The sequence below is a fragment of the Chanodichthys erythropterus genome, chromosome 10, assembly GCF_024489055.1.
Source record: "Chanodichthys erythropterus isolate Z2021 chromosome 10, ASM2448905v1, whole genome shotgun sequence".
In the NCBI taxonomy this organism is placed as follows: domain Eukaryota; kingdom Metazoa; phylum Chordata; class Actinopteri; order Cypriniformes; family Xenocyprididae; genus Chanodichthys; species Chanodichthys erythropterus.
The window spans coordinates 59,570,702-59,591,814 of NC_090230.1; the positions used below are offsets into that span (position 1 = coordinate 59,570,702).

At 37.7% G+C, this 21,113-nt stretch overlaps 1 protein-coding gene across 2 annotated transcripts in view; it reads right to left on the reverse strand.

Annotated features, from left to right (window-relative positions):
- Positions 1–15,285: 15,285 nt before the first annotated feature.
- Positions 15,286–21,113, reverse strand: part of chsy3 (chondroitin sulfate synthase 3) — a 121,282-nt gene continuing 115,454 nt past the window's right edge. For both annotated transcript variants that reach the window (XM_067395739.1, XM_067395738.1), the window contains one exon: positions 15,286–17,554. In XM_067395739.1, the coding sequence (XP_067251840.1) occupies positions 15,992–17,554 (1,563 nt within the window). In that variant the 3' untranslated portion in view covers positions 15,286–15,991. The remainder of the gene's footprint in view (positions 17,555–21,113) is intronic.

Consider the following 21,113-nt stretch of genomic DNA (forward strand, 5'->3'; position numbering starts at 1 on the left):
CTCAGTTGAATATAGACATTTTAACCCATGGACAGCAATCTTCAATTTCACAATTCCAATTTTCCATAATAAATACATAAACATACTAATCCATAGAGTAATTCAACATCATAAATGACAAATGTAGTCATAATTACCACTACAGAGCTGGATAACCAATCCTCTTAAAACTCGCCCCATGTTCTGTATTGTCTTTTCATCAGATTCAATTAGAATTATCGGCTTGTCAAAATGTGTCATTTCACTTAACCCATCTGTAATGATAAAACACACTCATTCCAAAAGGTTAATGACATACACACTGGGGGCAGAATGGTTCCCCAAACTAACACACACAAAACATAGTTCAGTCACCCTCACACTCACTCATACTCATACTAGGCACACATGAATATGAACTGCTTATTTTCAAGGTTTGCTTTTAGTGTTAAATCTAAAAAAAACATATTTAAACTTCACATTTTTCCTGTAGTTCTTTACTTAGTTTTTACATGATCTCTTATCCAGTTTCAAAGCATTTCTGTTCATTATAATTCTTTTTTATAAAAGTCAGCTGTGTTGTTTTGGTTCTAATCTCATTGCTTTGTTTTGTTTAAGCTTTAGCAGGCTGATAACAGACAGACAGAGTATCCTTGCCTCTACTCTACTCTCTCTTACTGCACAAATAATCTTTTCAACAGTCTCACAAGACTGTAACTTAGACAAAATGTAATATTAAATTCATTACTATATAGAACCCTTAATCATTCAAGATTACAGTTTTTTACAGACGCTAGGACACATTTCTCAATACTTAGGTCACTTTTGCAAAACTCTTCACACAGTTCTCCTAACCAACTTTCATCTTGGCAAAGCATTTCATTTCACACTCAAAATGCACTACAACTACCAAAACACTTTATTCAGGTCTCAAATCAACTCATTCTTCCAGAACACTAGCAAAGGTTGACAGCCGACAAACACACTTTGTCACCCACAAAACAATGACCTAAAAAACACTAACAACATGTAGCATTATACAATGTTTTCTTGTGTAAATCAAGGACACATCTCTGTTTATAATTCACTGCAATATATGTTACTGGAATGAATCAGACATGATGCAGAATTCGTCAATATTTTATGTCATTTATTTATTTTTATAATTTTGTATAATTCCAAAATACAAGAATTTGTATACACACCATCCACTGATACAGATACAATTCAATTGTTTTTATAGCATTTAATTTTCAGATTTAAAATATATTTCATTAAAATATTACTGTAGGAATGTAACAAATTTCTGTCTTATTCAGTTTTGTATTATGTTATTGTTTTGAACATAAGTTTAACAGTTTTGAAAACAGTATGTAAGCGTGTGCAAATTGGCCTGTACGTACAAAGAGTTTTGGCAGTTGTTGTGTCTGAGTCTGAGAAAAGAATTCATGAAATTTGAGAGATGTAGTCATTGAATGCATTTTGTGCCAAAGCAATGATAATTGATCCTCAGTTTAGCCCATATAGACTTCTGTTGTGCTCACTGTGTGAAGAGTTTTGCAAAAGTGACCTAAGTATTGAGAAATGTGTCCTAGCGTCTGTAAAAAACTGTAAAATATAAATGTTTATTTTTCAAATAAAACTATTACCACAGTCTAAAAATGTTATGCTAGGAGCGTTTTTAAAGTTATCTTTAGGTTCAATGCTGAATTCACTTAACTTTCTCTTGAATCTGCAAACGTGGTCTTCATCTTTAACCACCACCATGCCTTGGAATTATCCTCTGCCATGTCTAATAGAGTACCTCTCAGGGATGACGTTTTTTTGTAGGCCAACCCGGAAGTTAGTGGCGCACAGGTTCCCTCAATCAAAAGCCTATGCATTTTTCCCATAGACTTTTGGAAAATCACAAACAATAAGCTCTGTGTGTAACAAAGGGTTATGACACTTACACGTTTTGTCTACCAAGATAATCTTTACAAGTTAACACAACATTTATACATTTTGAAGCCTAAATAAAGTCGTCAGATATAAAAAGCTAACAGTAGTCTAAACGGACTACAGCCCACCATGGTTGTGGATCAATGTCACCACCACCAAGCTTCCTCATACTTTATTTAGAAAACAACTTTATTTAAAAACATGCTCACTGATTATGATCTGTGCTGTGCATGGATACTTATCCACTTTTTCATGAGAAATGCTGTCCAAATGTCTTGTTTGTCATGATGACGTCTAAAGTCCCCGCCAAAGGAAGTAGTCGTTTTTAGCAATTTGTTAGCAACCGTTTTTAAGACACAATAAAAGGTTTAAAAAATATGTCATAGATCAAAACGTGAAAATATTTAGAAGCTTTGTTAACCACAGACCTTATTTCAGGCGATTTAGCAAAAACCACTTAAAAAAAAACATTGACTTTAGGTCGATGGAACCGGAAGTCCTAAAATGCTAACTCGCTTCCGGGTTTTCCCTACAAAAACACGTCATCCCTAATGTACTCTTTGACCTGCAGGAATGAAAACTGTAATAGAGACACATTAGTTTAAAATCAACACAGCCTCATGAATTCAGGGATTCATCGTAATGTTGAGTCTGAAACTTCTATACAGAGTTTGCTCATAAGGCAACCAACATCATATTAATACATTTTTCTATGATCTCCCCAGAAATTACGGACAATCATCTCATGGTCTCAGTCGGCTCTTGAAAGCTCATTCCCATCAGCCCTTTATCAATAATCTTTTTCCTCAGGGTGTTGTCCCCTGGCATAGTTGCATCAAGTTGTGGCCACTTGTCACAATGAAAAACAAGCCATCCTAGGAATGCGGCTGGTGAGTGGTATATAGGAACATTTTTGGGGCAGACTGCTGTAACTTCTCACAAGTCATCCCCCCTTAATGATGCTGCTGGCCTCACAAACATCCGCTCAACTCTCATACCCATCTCACATAAAACACCTCCCTTCAGGGTAGGTACCCAGTGGCGGCAGTAACCCCTGCCTTAGGTTGTCCCCTGTCAGGCCAAAGAGGATCTTACCCATCATTGAGAAATCACCTCATGCACACTGGTAACCGCTTTTTTCCGATTCCAAAATCTTTGACAGTTTTCTTCAGCAGAATCAGGTGTTTTCTGGAGCTTAGGGAAGGAGCATTCAAGAGCCACCACAGCCATTTGACTGCCTAATAGTGTTAAAACATGGAGACAGGTTAATGACAGCAGTATTTAATCACTAAAATCATTAGACATTCTCTTAGCAGTGTTATCACAACTGTCCATTCAGTGTAGTGTTCTGCTACATCTGTAGCCTGTGCCATCGGCCCTGCATGGTGGTGACAAAGATCAGAAAAAAAGTCATAGAAGAAATTCATCAAAATAGTCACTTCTATCATTCAAAGTGTGTATTACTATTTTAAAGACTTATTTATACTCATTGAGTTTTACTATGACACATTTAACAACAAATTGCCCTCTTCATGGCAATCATTTCTTTTAACATCTCTGTGTCCATGATTTTCAACTGAGACACTGTGCTTCACTATAAATAGCTTATTATCACTTATGACACAGGCTCAGATAGCAGCATTTTGAATGAGAGAGAGAGACACATTCAGGACTAGTACACTGCCTTTTTATAACTTTTAACATCAGACTTTATCTACTGTCTTTTGACTCTGGCCCAGCTTAAGACTTTGCCAGAAATTACATTAATTTTCAAATAAACAACTGTGTTTATATTTGTCTTTTACTAACACATCACAGAATTTAGAAATTACAAATTTCCAATCAGGTCAAGTCTCTGTTACAACTGGCAGTCTCATTTTTGCCATTTAAACCCCCTTCATTTTGACCACCAAAAACAAAACATTTAGAAATTAAAGGTCCTAAATCATTTTAATTATTTTACACTATGGTAGTGATGTGCTCATCATATAAACAAGTGTAATAAATACATACATGTAAATACAAATTTTTATTTATACAGTTGTATACACATTACTTAATACACAAATCTGTACACAAGTGTTCTGACCTAGATGTGTATTACTTTATCAGTTTTTAATTTATTTTTTATTCTTAATTTTTCTTAATCTTACTTATTTAAAGGTTCTTTCTATTTTCTTATTTATGTATGTACGCAGAGCTCCTGAAAACCACAACACATTCCTTCTGTGTTTGCACACACTTGGCGAATGAAGCTCATTCTGATTCTGATATTTTGATACCAAGGTACATCACATAATCAGTTCTGATGGAAATACACCTACTCGATCTTACAGCACAGAAGAGACAAAAAAATGTAACATTTGGAAATAATCTAACATATCAGAGCATATAGTAGAATATATGTAAATGATTGTTAAAATAAATAACGTAAAAATAAATTATGTAACATAAGGCATTGAAATGATCTAGAATTCATTAAGAATAGATTCATAACAATTAATAAAAGAAATTAATAAAAGACATAAATTTGAATATGAAAGATTTTGCATGCATCAGGCTCCTATGTGCAGGGTGGAAATCGTGCAAACCTAGAAAAAAGCCCTTCATCAATCAAAAGCAAAGAAGAGTCAGGTTCAGATTTGCAAAAGGCCATAAGGATTGGTCTGTAGAGGACTGTGAGGTCATCTGCTCTTATCAATCCAGTTTAAACCTGGTTGTCTAATGGTTAGATGGAGATCTGGAAAGCCACAGTGTCTTGCACCCACTGTGAAATATGGTGGAGGATCAGTGATGATCTAGATCGATGTGTCCAATCCTACTCTCAAGGGTCACCTGCAAGGTTTAGCTCCAATTTGCCTCAACACACCTGCCTGGAAGTTTTTATGCCTAATAAGACCTTGATTAGCTGGTGTCTAATTGGTTGGAGCTAAACTCTGCAGGACAGTGGCCCTCCAGGAGCCGGTTTGGACACCCCTGATCTAGGTGATGAACTTACCGTAAACAGCTCTGACAGAGTTATAGATTGGCCCAAAGCAGACTTCTTACTTCAGCGCGTTCGAACCATGTGCATGATCATATATGTAATCTTCATTCTTTGTTCACTCAGCATCATAACAGTAAAATAAGTCAACCAAACTATTCTCCAGTATTTCAGGTAGTACTCTTCAACTCCAGTCCTGAAGGGCTGGTGTCTTGCAGACTTTAGTTTCAACCCTAACCAATGTACAAGCTAATCACAGTGTTCAGAATTACTTGCAAATTACAGACCAGTGGGTTTAATTAGGCTTGGAAATAACACGGCCCTCCAGGACTGAATTTGAAGAGCCCTGAAGCACTTTTTAACATTATTTTCTCAGAACAAGTGCCTAACCTGAACTGGGGCCTGGAGGGAGGAGGCCTGTGAGGACCAGACACTTTCACGTTGTTTTACATTTTAATTCAAACCTGCTCTGTCATTTAAAGACCTGGAAAAAATTCAATACATATTCTCATAATATCTGCACCTGTGTCACACTCTGTGTACCTTCAGTTTAAGTTTGCCATATTAAAATTTGTCACACCAAAAAACATCAGGTCCAATCAAGTTTCTACTTCTTTTTCTCATATGTCGAGTCCCACTGTTTTGACTAACCACACAGAACAGAATGAAACCGCAACGCTACACTAAATTACCTAAATAGAAATAGGTAATATTACACATATGTAATAATAAAAATCCACACCAACACATTTTACCACAATCTACTTGAAGGTTGATTAAGGCCATAATAGTCATTATCAGTGACACTGATTAAACAGTTTTAGAAGATTCATCGTCAAGATTTCAAATACTGAAAAGTACTTTAAATTGAAGTAATCCATCAATTCCCAGTTATGTTCACATATTTCTTAGCATTTTAGATTTCCAGAGGGAGATGTACCATAAGGGGGCGCTGCATGCATCACAGTTTGATACTCACTGTAAAACACTCTCCATCTGAAAACTGATGTGAGGGTTTTTTTTGTGGGTGACGTGTCTACAGAAACTGTAATATCATGGAAGGAAAGTTTTGTAGGTGATGAACAGACACTTTGAGATGTAACCAGCTAACAGTCTGGTGGTTTTCAGACTTCCTCATAAGTTTTACTCTTAGGGTAAGACAGCAGCACTTAAACAGTTGTAAAGTATATTAAAATATAAATGAAATTAAATTTTTATACAATATTGTTGAAGGTAACCTACTGAAGCAGTAAGACTATACTGGAGAACATCTACATTTTGCTGTCTTTACCATTTTCAGAGTCATTCATGTAGACATTTTAGATATTCACATGGGTTCACTCTTACACTGTAATATGTTAAATTCTGAAGATATTCTGTAATGATCTTTTCTGGTGAAGTCTGCATTTTATGCACACTGAGCAGGTTTTAATCAATTTCTTCACTTTAGTAGCAGCATATTATGAGAGCTGATGAGCGTGTCATTTCATTTGTTTTCCCTTCATTCAGATGATAATGCAGCAGTCAGTCATTCATCACTACACACACACACACACACACACATATTAAGAACTGATGAAAGAAGAATACATACGACCTCTACTATAAATCCCCAGCAAGCAGACGGTCATACAAACAACCTTAACAGCACAATATGAGGACAATAAAATGTAATGTGTTCTGTTGTAAAATAAATGCTGACTTGATAAATATGTAACCAAGCAAAAGGACAACAGCCTCCTCATCTCGTCGTCTCAAGAAATGAAGGTGAAACATCTGTTTATTATGTGAAGCCATAAAAATGGTGTAGTAGTACAAAGAAGCTAGTCTTCAATAATACAAAACAAATACTAGTCTATCAGACTGCATGCCTTTAAGTGTAGTTTCACAAGTTCGCCTGCCCATTCAGTCTGAATGGTTAATGGTAAAACAAACTTGCCATGCTGTCCTCGAAGGAGGCTTGAACCCGAGGCTCGGCTCAAGCCCGAGTTAAACCCCCCTATAACGGTACTGCGTAGAGGGAGAATAAGAGAAATAGAGGAGGAGATGGGGAGGAGGAGGGATGCTGGAAGAATTGTCGCTGGGATGACGCAGTGACTGCTGCTTATATAAGCTCGTAATGAGGATTGACTGAATGTTTAGGCTCCTCCCGAACCTACATTTGGAACTACATTTCACAAGTTCACCTGCCCATTCAGTCTGAATGGTTAATGGTAAAACAAACCTGGCTTGCTGTCCTCGAAGGAGGCTCGAACCCGAGGCTCGGCTTGAGCTCTGAGTTAAACCCGCAAAAAGATATTTACAAGGACAGCAAGCTGGGCAGTCAACTAAGAGTAGTTCAACAATATAAGTACAGAAGACTTAAAGGATTTAATCCCTCTCTCCCCCAAATATGTGCTGAGTATTTTTTTGCTGTTGCCGTATTGGGGGAAATATAAGGCAGCTTGTGTGGTGAATTTCCTGCGGGAGCTAAATGAGAAAACAAAAGGCTCCTGCAGGAACAGAGAGAGAAATCACTGATGGGACAGTGGAGGGATACTTTTCTGTTCCTACAGATGATTAGTTGGTGAACTGATTCGAGAGTGGAGGCTGAAATCACTGCTGCGGCTGTGAGAAATAACTTTACAGAGCAGTGGGGGAGATCATTGCTGTAGTAGATAGAAATAAAGTTTTAGTCTGAAAGCTGATGCGAGATCATTGGCTGAAATCACTGCTGTGGCAGTGGGGAATAAAGTTTTGATCTGAAGACTGTTGAGAGAGCTGTGGCTGGAATCACTGCTGTGGCAGTGGGGAAAAAGGATTTAGTGTGAAACCTGATGCGGGCGCAGCGGTCAAAATCATTGCTGTGTCAGTGGGGAATAAAGTTTAATCTCTAAGCTGTTGCAAGAGCACACGCCAAAATACCTGCTGTGGTAGTAAAATTCAATTCAATTCACATTTATTTGTATAGTGCTTTTCACAATATATATTGTTTCAAAGCAGCTTTACAGAAATTCATGTATCTACATTACAATTTAGTGTGGTCTGTTACCAGAGGTCACAGTGTCCAAGTAATAGATTTCAGAAATGTACATATACAAATCACACAGTTATCTAAAAATGTATTAATTTACTCCAGAAACAATGGGCTCATTAAATTAATTATTATAAGCTGTGAAAAATAATTACAATATATGAAAAATTTAGCATTGATATTTGCTAAAAAAATATTTTTAATGAGGGGAGAAATCACTGCTGCGGCAGTGAGAAATAAAAGTCTTACTGGAGAGCCTAAAGGGAAACCCATGCTAGGTAGTCTTGCACCACTTGAATGGAGATAGGCTGATGGAACTTTTAAGGTGGATGTGGAAATTCTGCAATTGCAGAGGAGAGGAGGAGAGCAGGAGGAGTTATTGATTCATGCGTTACAGGTACGCAGCAATACTTTGTTGAATGGGTAATTGATGAGCTTGAGTTTGTGTGACGGGGTTGAACTCAAGTCTGTTTGGAAAGTGTTTTGGAACAATGTTTCAAAGGATTTGGGAGTATAATTGTTGTTGACAAAGAGGGGATCAGCAGGCTAAAAATAAGGAAACAGACTGGTTAGGTTTGAGGGATTTGGGTAATTTAACAATGAAAATTGAATGGCTGCTCATTAACTGATCTGTTTGGCTATGCTTGATATTGTGGATGGTGTCGCTGTATAATACTTGGAGATTGGAGAAAGACAAATGGATCTGCGCGGTGGATTGAATTTAGAATTGCAAGTAGATTCGGAGCATCTGAAAAATCTGAAGAACGTGAGGATGAATAGAGAGTTGATTGTTCCGGTGATGTTTTCTTAGTGATTTCCTGCAGGGGAGGAATAAGCATTTGCTTAATACTTTACGAGAATCTAAAAGGCTGGGCTCATATATTTGAATTTGTGTCAGCATCACAAGCATGTGTTGTGCTGCTCACGTGTTCAGCTTCGGCCAATTCTGAGTTGGCGTTCTGACGTAAACAAGGCAATGACGTTGACGTTGCAGCCTATGTGTGGATCAGATACCCTTGGATTTCATCAAAAATATCTTAATTTGTGTTCCGAAGATGAACGAAGGTCTTACTGGTATGGAACGACATGAGGGTGAGTACTTAATGGGTCTCATTCATGAAACACGAGCAGAATGAATTTTTGTGTAAATCGTGTGTAAAGTGGTTCTGGCGTAAATTTTCGGATTCATTAAAATGTTCGTATTTTCCAAATGTTAGTTGGTACGTAAGAAATCTACACCTGCTCCCAGCCACGAGTAAATAGTGCGTTTAACATCCGAACGTTTTGCTCATTAATAATGCTGCATTTTAATTCACCTTATTCGGGTACATATTTACACAGCATTTTGAAAAAAATATATATAGTCATTGTAATGTATAATGTACATATGCTCGATGATGATGGTGGTCCTCCTCCAGTTTGAATACGATTTTTTTTCGAAGTGAACTAATTCGTTTTTTGCAGTCAAGCTGCATGTCGAACCATTTTCTTTTCACTTCTGGGACTGTTCGAAACTGGGACTGTTCATCTGTTAACAGATGAAACTCCATTAACAGCATCTGTTGCCAAGCTTCCTTTTTTGGGGGCCTGATACGCCACTATATATGTACGCTTAAAATGTGGTGTTTTGAATGAACTTCTGATAATAAAACTTCAATTTCTGCATCTGAGAAATGTATCTTTTTCATTCGCTTTTGAGAAGACATGTTGAAATCCTTAATTTGGTGCCATAATATGATGCCCATATATAGTTGTCAGTCGGATTTAATGGGCGGGATTTATGGTAATTGAGAATGAACGTGCACGCGCGTCCCATTTACAACTGATTGGAATTCATTAACACACACACACATTTCACTATCACTTCTGACGTTTAAGAAGTATTTGTGAATCAGGAGAAGAGTTTTCGGGAAGGTCTCTTTACGTGAAAATCACACACATATTTACTCATATATTTATGAATGTTTCATGAATGAGACCCAATGACAGCAATTACATTTTTGTGTGAACTAACCCTTTAAGACCTTTAAGACTTCTCCAGCCCTAGTATTGCTTTATTAATTATTTAATAAATGTTAATGTGTAAAATTATTAAAAATTGTTATTAGTGCAATAATTATGTGTCTAATTATTGCACTAATGGTCAGAGTAACAATAACGTTTCTAGTGTGATCTGATAGCTTGACTATTTTCTTTAAATGTCCCATCACCGAAGATGTGGACATGTGTTTTAACATTAATTCAAAATATTTAGGAAGAGTTGAATGCATGTAAACTGATACTGGCCAGTTGCAGTGGTGGAAAGATTAACAGACAGCAGTTTCATCAATAGACAACTTGTTGAAGCACCTCCAATATTCACAGTTGAGGGAGGTGTTACAACCACTAGATAAACAGTGCTGGCCACAGGCTCACACAGACTTACTGTAATTTACAAGCACACTCTGTATAGTGACATTTCTCAGTGTAACAGCAGGAGAACTGTGGATAAGTTCTGTGACTGAAAGTTTCAGGTGCAGCAGATTAGTTTCCTGTAAAACACACAGGGGCTTTTAGGTCCATTTTAATGTTAAAATATTATTTGTTACCTGTGTGCTGTCTTTCTATTTATGTGTTTATGTAAGGATGAAGTGGCTACCCTTACAAAAAAAGAAGTATACTTTATGTTAATTTTATGAAGTATACTTAAGTAATGTTCAAGTATATTTTAGTATACTTTATGTAGGAAGTATACTAATATGTGTACTAGTAGTAAAAATGTAAGCGTACCATTTCGATACTGCTTGGGACTAAATTGTAAGTTTACTTGTAAATACTTTTAAGTTTTCTTTAAGGTAACATAAAATCATACTTATAGTTTACTATTTATATATTATATTTGCACTTTCAGTATACCACTATGTTCCAATTTAGGAATCCTTATTTTATACTTGAAATATAGGCTAACTTTAAATGAACTTTAATTTTATTTTAGCTTTATGCATCCTTTTTTATCAACACTTAAAGGATTAGTTCACTTTCAAATAAAATTTTCCTGATAATTTACTCACCCCCATGTCATCCAAGATGTCCATGTCCTTCTTTCTTCAGTCGAAAAGAAATAAAGGTTTTTGATGAAAACATTCCAGGATTATTATTACGCCTTCCCTATTCTACTTACGGAACGAACGCAGCACCAGTTCCATTTTTTCCGTAAGAAGAATAGGAAAGGTGTAGGACATCTTCATATTGAAGAATACGAAAGTGCGGTTTTGGTGGAAGCACTTGGAAGGCGATCATTTGTTTATATAAAGCATATACATTTAAATTTTTTTTCGAAAATGACCAATCGTTTCACTAGATAAGACCCTTATTCCTCGTCTGGTATCGTTTAAAGCCCTTTGAAGCTGCACTGAAACAAATTTTTACCTTCAACCATTTGGAGGCCATTGAAGTCCACTTTAAGGAGAAAAATCCTGGAATGTTTTCATCAAAAACCTCAAAGACATGAACATCTTGGATGACATGGGGGTGAGTAAATTATCAGGAAAATTTTATTTGAATGTGAACTAATCCTTTAAATGTGGGTAACTTTCATAAAGAAAGGCAACATTTTAAACAAAAAGTTGAGAAAATTGCATTTTTGTCAAAGACTACTTCTGGATCTGATTCAGAACGATGATGCAGATTTCAAAACACGATGATGCAGATTTCAAAACACAGATGGAGTAGATTGAGTCCATTAACACTCCCAAACCTTCACAGTCACAGTCATATACTTGTATCTGTACTACAAGTGAACTTATAAGTATACTAGTAGTTTACTATTTTAATGCTAGTAGTATTTTTTTTACAGTCATTTCCTCTTTCATTTCATTCGGTAATGTTGGCAGTTGTGATTTACATGCTGTTTAATGTTTGATGATCATGTTATTTTATATTTGCATGAGCAATCTTTTATCACTTGTTTCAGCTTCTTCTTTTCCAGTGTTTTGATCCAGAGATTCTGTACTTTTTCATAAGATACATTATAGTTCCCCCTACTGTAACCGTATAAAAGTGAAAACATGGATAGCTAGAAAAATCAGTCATGGCGGGGAAATAGTAAAGTAGCTTTTAAGTAAATTCCTATGTACACCAGTGGACTAGCCTACACAAAAATTCAGACACTCAGAATTCAGATCATAATTGTTTTCTTTATAAATCAATATTTTCAAACAATGTTTGTTTATAAACCTGTATGTAAAACTATGTAAAAAAAAAAACTATATTTAAATAGGCTACTCAGTCAAAACACAACTACAATCCAAGTATACTTGGAATACTTAATTATACTTTTAAGTATCAAAAGAACACATTAGGCTTGTTCGAGATGCATCGGCGCTTTGCAGACCGATCGGCGTATTACATCAAAGTACCGCGGGAGCGTTTGGAGAGCATACAAATCGCTCTCACGGTATATTGATGTCATACGCCGATTGGTCTGCGCAGTGCCAATGCACCTTGAACAAGCCTATTCACAAGGGGAGCACATGGCAGGGAGTCACATGACATGACAGGAACCATGACTATGAAAAAGACAAAATAAAAGACATGAAAACAAAGAACACCCAAAACCAACTGTGACACCCAAGGGGAAACCCGTTCGGTATGATCAAGGTTACACGCTGATGAAGCATGTTTCTCCTCCAACATATGACCGGTGGATACAGGACATTTTCTATTGCATTGGGCTTGAAAAGTTAAGATGCTCACTCTCTGGTTCACTTAAAACTTTTCACAAGACCTGGGATCCCTTCTTAAATTACATTAAGGGTTTACCTTGCACACCTGTAACTAGTAGTGATACATAATTTTCATTCATCAGAAGGATCTTTTTGGAAGGAACTTTAAGAAATGTATTTATTTTATTTTATTTTATTTTATATATATATGTGTGTGTGTGTGTGTGTGTGTGTGTGTGTGTATGTATATAGATCATGTTTTTTTTTCTTTTTTTTTTTTATTTCTTTGACATTGATTTTGGGGAGGGGGATCATGTAAGGGGTTAATAATGGACAACATTTTGTTTACTGTTTTCATGATGTCTATTCTGTACTGTCCCTAAAAATCAATAAAAAAGATTGGGAGTAAGGTTACACGCTGATGCCTTTGTACCCTTGTCATATAGAAGAAACCATGGTTCCTGTCCCAGGGGAGCTGACATCGTTGAGGCAGGGGCTGAGGCCCAGGGAATGTTGACTCTATCCCGAGATGGTGGAGTTAACGTTAGAGTTGGCTAGGCGGAGATGGATCTGTTTGTGTCGTAAGAGATGACCCACTGCCCACTCTGGTTCTCCCTCACACATCCAGCTCATCTGGTACTGGATGCCAAGTTTGCCAGAACAGGATCTGCCTACTCCTTGTAGCCCAATTCTGGCAGGCCCGAGTGTGGAAACTGTGGGTGTGGCCCCTGAAGGGGATCAGCTCCAGAATACTGGTCTCTCAACCTCAACTCTAGAACTCCCTCCACGGGGAAACTATATACCTCAAGTGGAGACTCTTCACTTTATGGTGCAGAGAACGTCAGCTGGACCCAGTTAACTGCCCTGTGGCATCAGTGCTGGAATTTCCTTCAAGACTGCTTCCCCATCCCCATCCACACTTAAGGTTTAAGTGGAGGCCATTCCTGCCTCCCAAGCACCACTGAGCGAGGGATCTTGGGGAGACAAAATGGCTTGGTGATTGTTTTCACCTTTTTAACCAAACTGAGTTCTCTCCAGTCTAAAATAATATGGGAACCAGACGTTATACAAACACAGCTCCCACACTAGCTAGTAATTGCTCGCCGTGCAGGCTGTGCTTTTGCATAATCATAAACTGATTGAATATCATCTAGCTCTTAAGCCCTGTTCGCACCACCAGAGACTTTGTTGTGGCAGCAGCTTCCAATCACAGTGACCTCATCTCATTCATTTTCAATGAGTTTGTGACTTTCTTGTGGCATGAGTGAAGATGTTTTCCCAGAAAACATTCATTTTAGCGGCAAATAATTTTTTTCACCATCAAAATGGGTTGATATGGTATATACTTCACTGTATTGCTACAAACAGCCTGCAGCAACAAAGTCCACTTGAGAATTGTGTGCTATATAATATTAAAAATTCACTATATATGAAAAGTACTTTATGTTCAGCAGAAACAGTGTAAATCCAAAGTACACTGGAGTGTTTACCAGCTAGCTCTTGTGTTTCATTAAGTATTCATGCCTCATGAATCCAGACATTAACCTTTAAAACAGCATGGCCACAACGATCCTTTACACCTGTCAGGGTGATAAGTGTTTTCGCCCACTACTCACGTATCAATATTCCACTTCAAAGGTCAAAAGGCTCATTTACAAAATTTTTCTGGCAACACCCACAAAAAAAATAACCTTCAAGATCTGTTTAACGCTAATAACCATAAATTACTTGAGTGTACAAACTATTGTATGAGAAACAAAGAAATAAGTCTGTGAAAACCCTTTAGGATCAATAATTTATAACAAAACAATACTATCATAATACTATTTGTACTCTAGAGTCCAGACTGATTTTTTAAAAAAGTTTATTATTTACTTACCTGTGTCATTCTTGGTCTTGATAGATCTTCAGAGTGAAAATGAGGTTGAAAAAAGGTTCCCAATCCTTCTCAAAGACAAATGATTGATTTACAATGTCTTGTTTATGAATGAAAAGTACACTAATTCTTAGTCACAAAATTACAGTAATGCTAATGTAACATATACTGTACATTTAAGGTGCACAGTAAAGAAGCAACTCTCCAGCAAAGCTCATATTCAGTCCCTCTTCTCCTTTTGCATAATGAGCTTTATAATGTGGATAATGATGTGAAACCGCTTAACTCAGCAGAAGCAGCACAGAGGAACAATGGGAGATCAATTGGCTGAGAAACATGAACACAAAGCGGATATGCTGTATGATCTGGTTTTTAAATTTAAATCCTAACAACAGAATTAGCTCTGTTGTAACATACAATATCTGAAAAGTTCTTACATCTTTTTATATATATTTTATGATGATATGCTGCTATTTTTGGCTGCTATTTCATGTTCATCCATAATCTTTGATCATAGAAACTTATATATTTTAGCATTTGAATTAATTTAAGATTATTGGTTTTCACATAAGGATTTTCTGAAAATTGCATCATTCATTGTACAAGATGGATGTCTAAAACCTACATTGCCTACAATTTTTTCATACAACATTTGACTTAAAAGCAAGAATAAAGGAAATAATGTTTAGAAAATAAATAATTTAAACCATAGACAGATACATTTCAAGTATGCATTTAAATGTTTTTATTATAAATAATTTCAATGCCACTGAATTTTTCTGCCAGCAAATGGAAAAATCATTAAAGCCACAAAGCAAAAAAAAAAAAAAAAAAGAAAAAAAAGAGTAAGTTGTTCATTGCAGCACACAAGAAAAAAACAACAAAGACATAGATGTCACATGGTAACCAGTACCATAATATCATTGAGCAATTTTTGGTAGAAAAACAAAATCATCAAACAGTTCACATCCATTAAAAAATACTGAAATAAGGTATAATATTTCTCCTTGTATAAATCAGAGAACTCAATTTGTCTTGCACTTTCCCCAGCGAGAAAATTTAAAGCACATTTGTGGCACTTTCTGTACATTATTATTATTGTCTTGTTTATGATTTTTATAACCACTGCAATGTAAACTAGCTTGTTTCTATTTAATGACATACAAAGAACACCAATTTACTTAGTCCTTAGGACCTTATTAAACACATGGCAAAACATGCTCTTTAAGATATGAGCGGAAAAAAAGATGGAAAACAAATTACCGCATAAGCTCCAAAGTGACCTTCTTTTCAGACTTGGAAGATGCTGCAACATTTTAGATGGCAAGGAAAAACTTTTGAAAGTTGCACTAAAGGAATTGGATTGTACTCATTTGATACGACATACATTCACACAGAACCACTAAAATTATTCACACGTACAGTGAATGCCTTGCTGTTTGCACTTTTGCAGATCTGAGGTAAACTCCAGTGATTGCTGGGGAAAGGTCGGAACATCAGGAGGAAGTCCTGTTATAACCGACACCTAAATGTTTGGACAACCACAATTGTGCCAACTGCATTGTTGATGCATAAGTGCTTGCTTTGGACCCCACACACATTTTGTATTGCTTGGGCTCTAAATGTGTGTCACAGAGGACAGGATGAAAAATATGCACAATACCAGCTTCTTGAGAGCGAAACACTTTCAAGCCAGAATTGATGACTTTAGTGAACAAATCAACATCCTCTAAACCCCAGCCTTGTATTGAGGTGTCAAACCCCCCAGATCTAAGCAAGTCACTTTTGAATATGCAGCTGATACCAAATCCATAATCTCGCCAGAATCCACTCTTCTTGGTAAAGACAAAGTTGCTGTCTTCTGGAGGGTCACCAGCATAGACAATTTTGGGATCATACTGACTGAAGACAACAGGGAAATACACCTGACGTCCTTCAATGGTGTTGTCACGACACCTCTGGAGGGCATCAGTGTTGAAGACCAGGTCCACGTCACAGAAAAACAGCAGTGAGTTGTTCCTCAGCTGAGAGGAGCCCATCTCAAGGGCCAGTCCTCGAGAAAAGTCTCCTGTCATAGGTATGATAGACAGGTCTGCTTTAGGATATCTGTTGTGATATTCCTTTATCAGCTCTAGGTGTCTCTCCTTATCCTGGTTTGTATCATTGTCAACCAGGATTATGGTCAGTTTCACGTTCTGGTTGGGGATCAGGCAGATTCTCTCAAAGTTTTCCATGTAACGTACAAAGATTTCATAGCGACCGGTGAGCGGTACAAGGAAGTGGACTTTTGTCTGACTCTGGACTTTTGTGGACTCTGAGATCTGGAAGGAAGAGAAGATCTTGAGCGAATTGGAGAGGAAAGAGAGAGAACGAGAGTCACCATTGATGGTGTCTTCTAGTTCAGCAACATCCAGTTCCTCTGCCTCGCTGAAGAATGGCCGACTGAAAGACTGCTGAAGGTAAGCGTGTCTCCGTACTGGCACTGTCACTTTCCTACCCTTATGCTTCTTGTAGAGCAGCAGAAGGTCCAGGATGTATTCAGCACCGTGAAGTGGATCCACCCTTCTATAGCCGTACTGGATCTCTTTGAAGTCTATGACACGGCCTCGAGTTTTGGAGTTCTCATTGATCATTTCCATCACTTGAAGCACTGTGTCTTCCAGAGCTGAGCGGACCAGGTTTCCAAGGCCCTGACGGGGCATCTGCTTCTTACTAGTAGAAAACAGGTGCCTACCGGTAAAAAAATCCCACTCGATGACGTCTTCCCGCTCTGTGGGCCGGTAGCGTGTGTAGGAAGGTGGCGCCCCTAGTAGCTGGTCCTCCCACTGCACCGCAGTGTTGCTTAGGCGGCTCATGGTGACACCTTCACGGTGCAGCTGAATAGTGCGGTACCGCAGCTGAGAGATCTTGCGACTGAGCAAGTAGCTGTGCAGCCGGTACTGATAAGCTGGACGCTTGTTAGGGTGCAACGTGATGGCATTGTGGATCTTGCTACTGTGAAGATCCTGGATGAAACCTTTCTTGTTGTGTTCATAGTTCTCATAGAACAACTGCTGCATCTGCAGAGAGATAGAAGAAAACAACAACAGGCAATTTGAATATTTTAGTGACTTGATAATTAACACTCAGTTTCAAATGGAAATTACATCTTGTCAAAAGAATGTGGACCCCCAAACACAATCACCCATACGTGCTTGTTTATCATGACAAAAAGCATAAATCTCTCCCTACAAGAGCTTTCACTCTTCTGGGAAGGTCTTCCACTATCAGGGTTCCTCAAATCCAGCCCTGGAAGGCCACTGCCTTGGAGAGTTTAGCTCCAACCCTAATCAAAGACATCTGTACAAGCCAATCAAGGTCTTCAGAGTTACAGGTAGGTGAGTTTGATCAGGATTTGAGCTAAACTCAACATGTCAGTGGCCCTCCAGGGCCAGATTTGAGGAACCCTGCACTAGATGCTCATCATGAATACAGGGATCTGCTCCCAAAAGTACCAGTGGGTAATATGGTCTGGCTCACCAGTGTGACTCCAGGAACAGGGTTGGGAGCCACTGATTTAGCAGAGACTTTTATTCAAAACTTATAAATGTGTAATCTAACAAGGAATTCACCGCAGAGCCAACAATATTCATAGTATACTATGCCAGGTTAATTAAAAAACTAGATTAGGAAACAAGCTAGAGCAGATGTGAAATGCAGACTTTTTTTGTAGAACGTGTTTATAGGTTGTGAAGTGGAAAGTGTTTGCAGGAGAGCTGCTTTTTGAACGTTATGATGGTCTCAGTTCATTCCACCAGCAAAGAGCTGAGAGGGTGAAGGTTTTGGAAAGCAAATTTGTAGCTCACTTTGAAGGACTCTGGGACTCTGTTCAAGTCACTCATTTAGTGACTGTCATTGGTGGGAGGGAGCATACACTTGTAAGAGTGTACTGAGGTAAGAGAGTGCAGTTTCAGTAAATTTGATTATGGGGCTGCTGGGATCAGTTACTGTCATGCTGGAACAGAAAACTGAATTATCTAAAATGCCACTGTAGGAAGTAGCATTAAAAACGACTGGAAAAGCTGATTATGTTCAGAAGAAGTCTAGGGTGTCCACATACTTATGACTATACAGTGTGTCTGACACATAATGCTCACTGTCATTTTTGTGTTTTATAAGACAGTGGTAGATCCTTGCATAGCTGATACAGAGTCAAGGGCAGCAGCTCTTGGACACTTGGCTTCACTTCACTTCACTCACTTCTCTGAGAAGCTCCCTGTGCTTTTTTTCTCCCCTGCCTTTTCTCACTTCTGCTGCTCATGTCTGATCTCACCTAGGGCACTATGTGAGTCAGAGCCGCCACTGGTATGAGATATGTACTGGAAAGCAAGACATGACTGTGTTCTAGCCAAGTTCATTGAATGGAATTTTTGACCAGCCCTGTCTAGTCCAATGTGAAATATTAGTGGCTAGACAAAGAGACCATGTTAACTCCGGATATTATTTGATACATAGTGGATTGGCCTGAGAGAGAAGCCATCAAAGCTGAGCACAGCTGTGCAAACTGAACATCTGTATGGCATCAGAATTTTTATCAGCTTTTATCAGCTCTGCAGCTTCAATGCAAGTGCTCTCAACCTCACACAGGTAAACCTCCAAGTGTGCCATATTTTGTATTTGAGAGATCTGTTAACCCACATATATAAGCAGAAAGGCCAGTAAGCAGCTTTCTCCACACATTTCTGTTACCTTAGTTGTCCTGTGTTTTCCCACACACGTGTACCCTTAAAAAACTTGTAAGAATACCGCTTATGCATTTACATGACCACATAAGCCTTGTTCTCTGGTAGAAATCCAGGTGTGTTAAACACTACTAACATCCTTCAAATGGAATAAGGATGGCATTAGTGTTTATGTGATGTTTCAGAATGTTGCTTTCTGCAATAAATTATTTTCATGAATGCATGTAAAAAGGATACATTTAAATAATGCTACGAGCCATATTTTTGAAAGTAGCGTGTCTTTAAGCATAGTAGATGAACCTATAGACATAGACATGACGTAAATCTTTATTTGAAGATTTTTTAATGGCTCAATAATTTATTTCTAAAAAAAGAGAGAGAAAAAAGTTCATCCTATATATTGTACTTAAACTCAGCTTAAACTTTCAAGTGCCTTTATAACTTTTTTACTGCAATGTAATCCCCAACTGAGCAGGTCCTAACTGTACATTTTTCCAGTTAGCTATCTGCCAATACATATATATATATATGGACATGAGTTGAGTTGGTTTTGATTTACTATGTTATTATTATTATTATTACAGTTACAGTATGTAGGCAACAGCCAATTATACAGTTTATTGTTGTTATGGGCAAACATACAGAGAAGCCACTACTGACCAATACAATCAAGTATTGCAGAGAGATTTAATCTGTAAAACTGCAACTGAACAATATTGTGTGAAAGCTTTGTGGTAGTTTGTGATGTTGTTTAAGACCTGTCTGTTTTTGAGTCATTTTCTTTCTCTCATCCAGCAATCCTGTTTAAAACAGAACAGTTGAGTCACCCTTAGATGTGAACAGCTGATGTAGTCATAACTCCTCATGATGCTTTTCATTTTGTACTTACAATTTATGGAAAAATTATTATTCTTCCCCCCTAGTGTGCATTATGATTATTAGTTTATCCCATGCGTTAGACTCAATGACTCACCATGTGACGTCTCAAACAGTAAGTATTATATTGTAAGTGTTCTTTGCGTGTGATGTGCTTGTTGACACTCAGAGTCAAATATTAACATGTTTATTCTGACCTGTCCTATACTCATACATTTTGCTCTAAAAGCTTCTTCCAGCACGTCACTACTGATGCTGTGTTGCTGTTTGAGTGACTGACTAACACTGGACTGTGGTGTAATTCCCTTGTTTTTACACCAGAACTCCAGACGTGAGCAATCACAATCTACCTCATTCCTCCAAAAAGATGAAGCGAGTTCCCTGCAGTGTTCAGACACTTCTACATCACTTACAGAGCTAATCAGGGATCCCCTAACGACCCTTAGCCCCCTAATATCTTATGATGTTTTGATTATCAGGAGTGAATTACACTAAATTGCTTGCAACAAAGCTCAGAGAGTGATCTTGTTAATGAAGGAAAGCTGAACATTCTCAAGCTAAAGTTCTATGACTAATTTCTAGCAGTTAATAGCAGTTTCATAATGTGATAGATGCTGATGTCTGCAACTTATCTCACAAGCCTTTCTGGTCATTTGTCTGCTGACAGGATGTAAATGGAAAGTTGGCTCTGGGCTCTAGTGGTCCTTTTATAAATGCTGCAGTCATGCAGTCGTCAGCGTCGGCCAATGTTTTGCAACCAGTATAAAGCAGCTAGTGTCTCCAGAGCAAAACTCTAATTCAGACTCATCTCTGAAAAGCACAAATTTGTATTTGGTATCTATTTAGATAATAGAAAGCAAAACAAGCATAAGTGACCCTAGTGGGACACAGTAAACCTCTATGCTGCATTAAAGCTGCCATGAAACATGTACAAGTCCAGTCATGAGATGGGTCATGCACAGACAGGAGGAAGTGTATAAGCCTCTGCAATATGTGGAAGAGTAAGAGGAGAAAGTGTTAA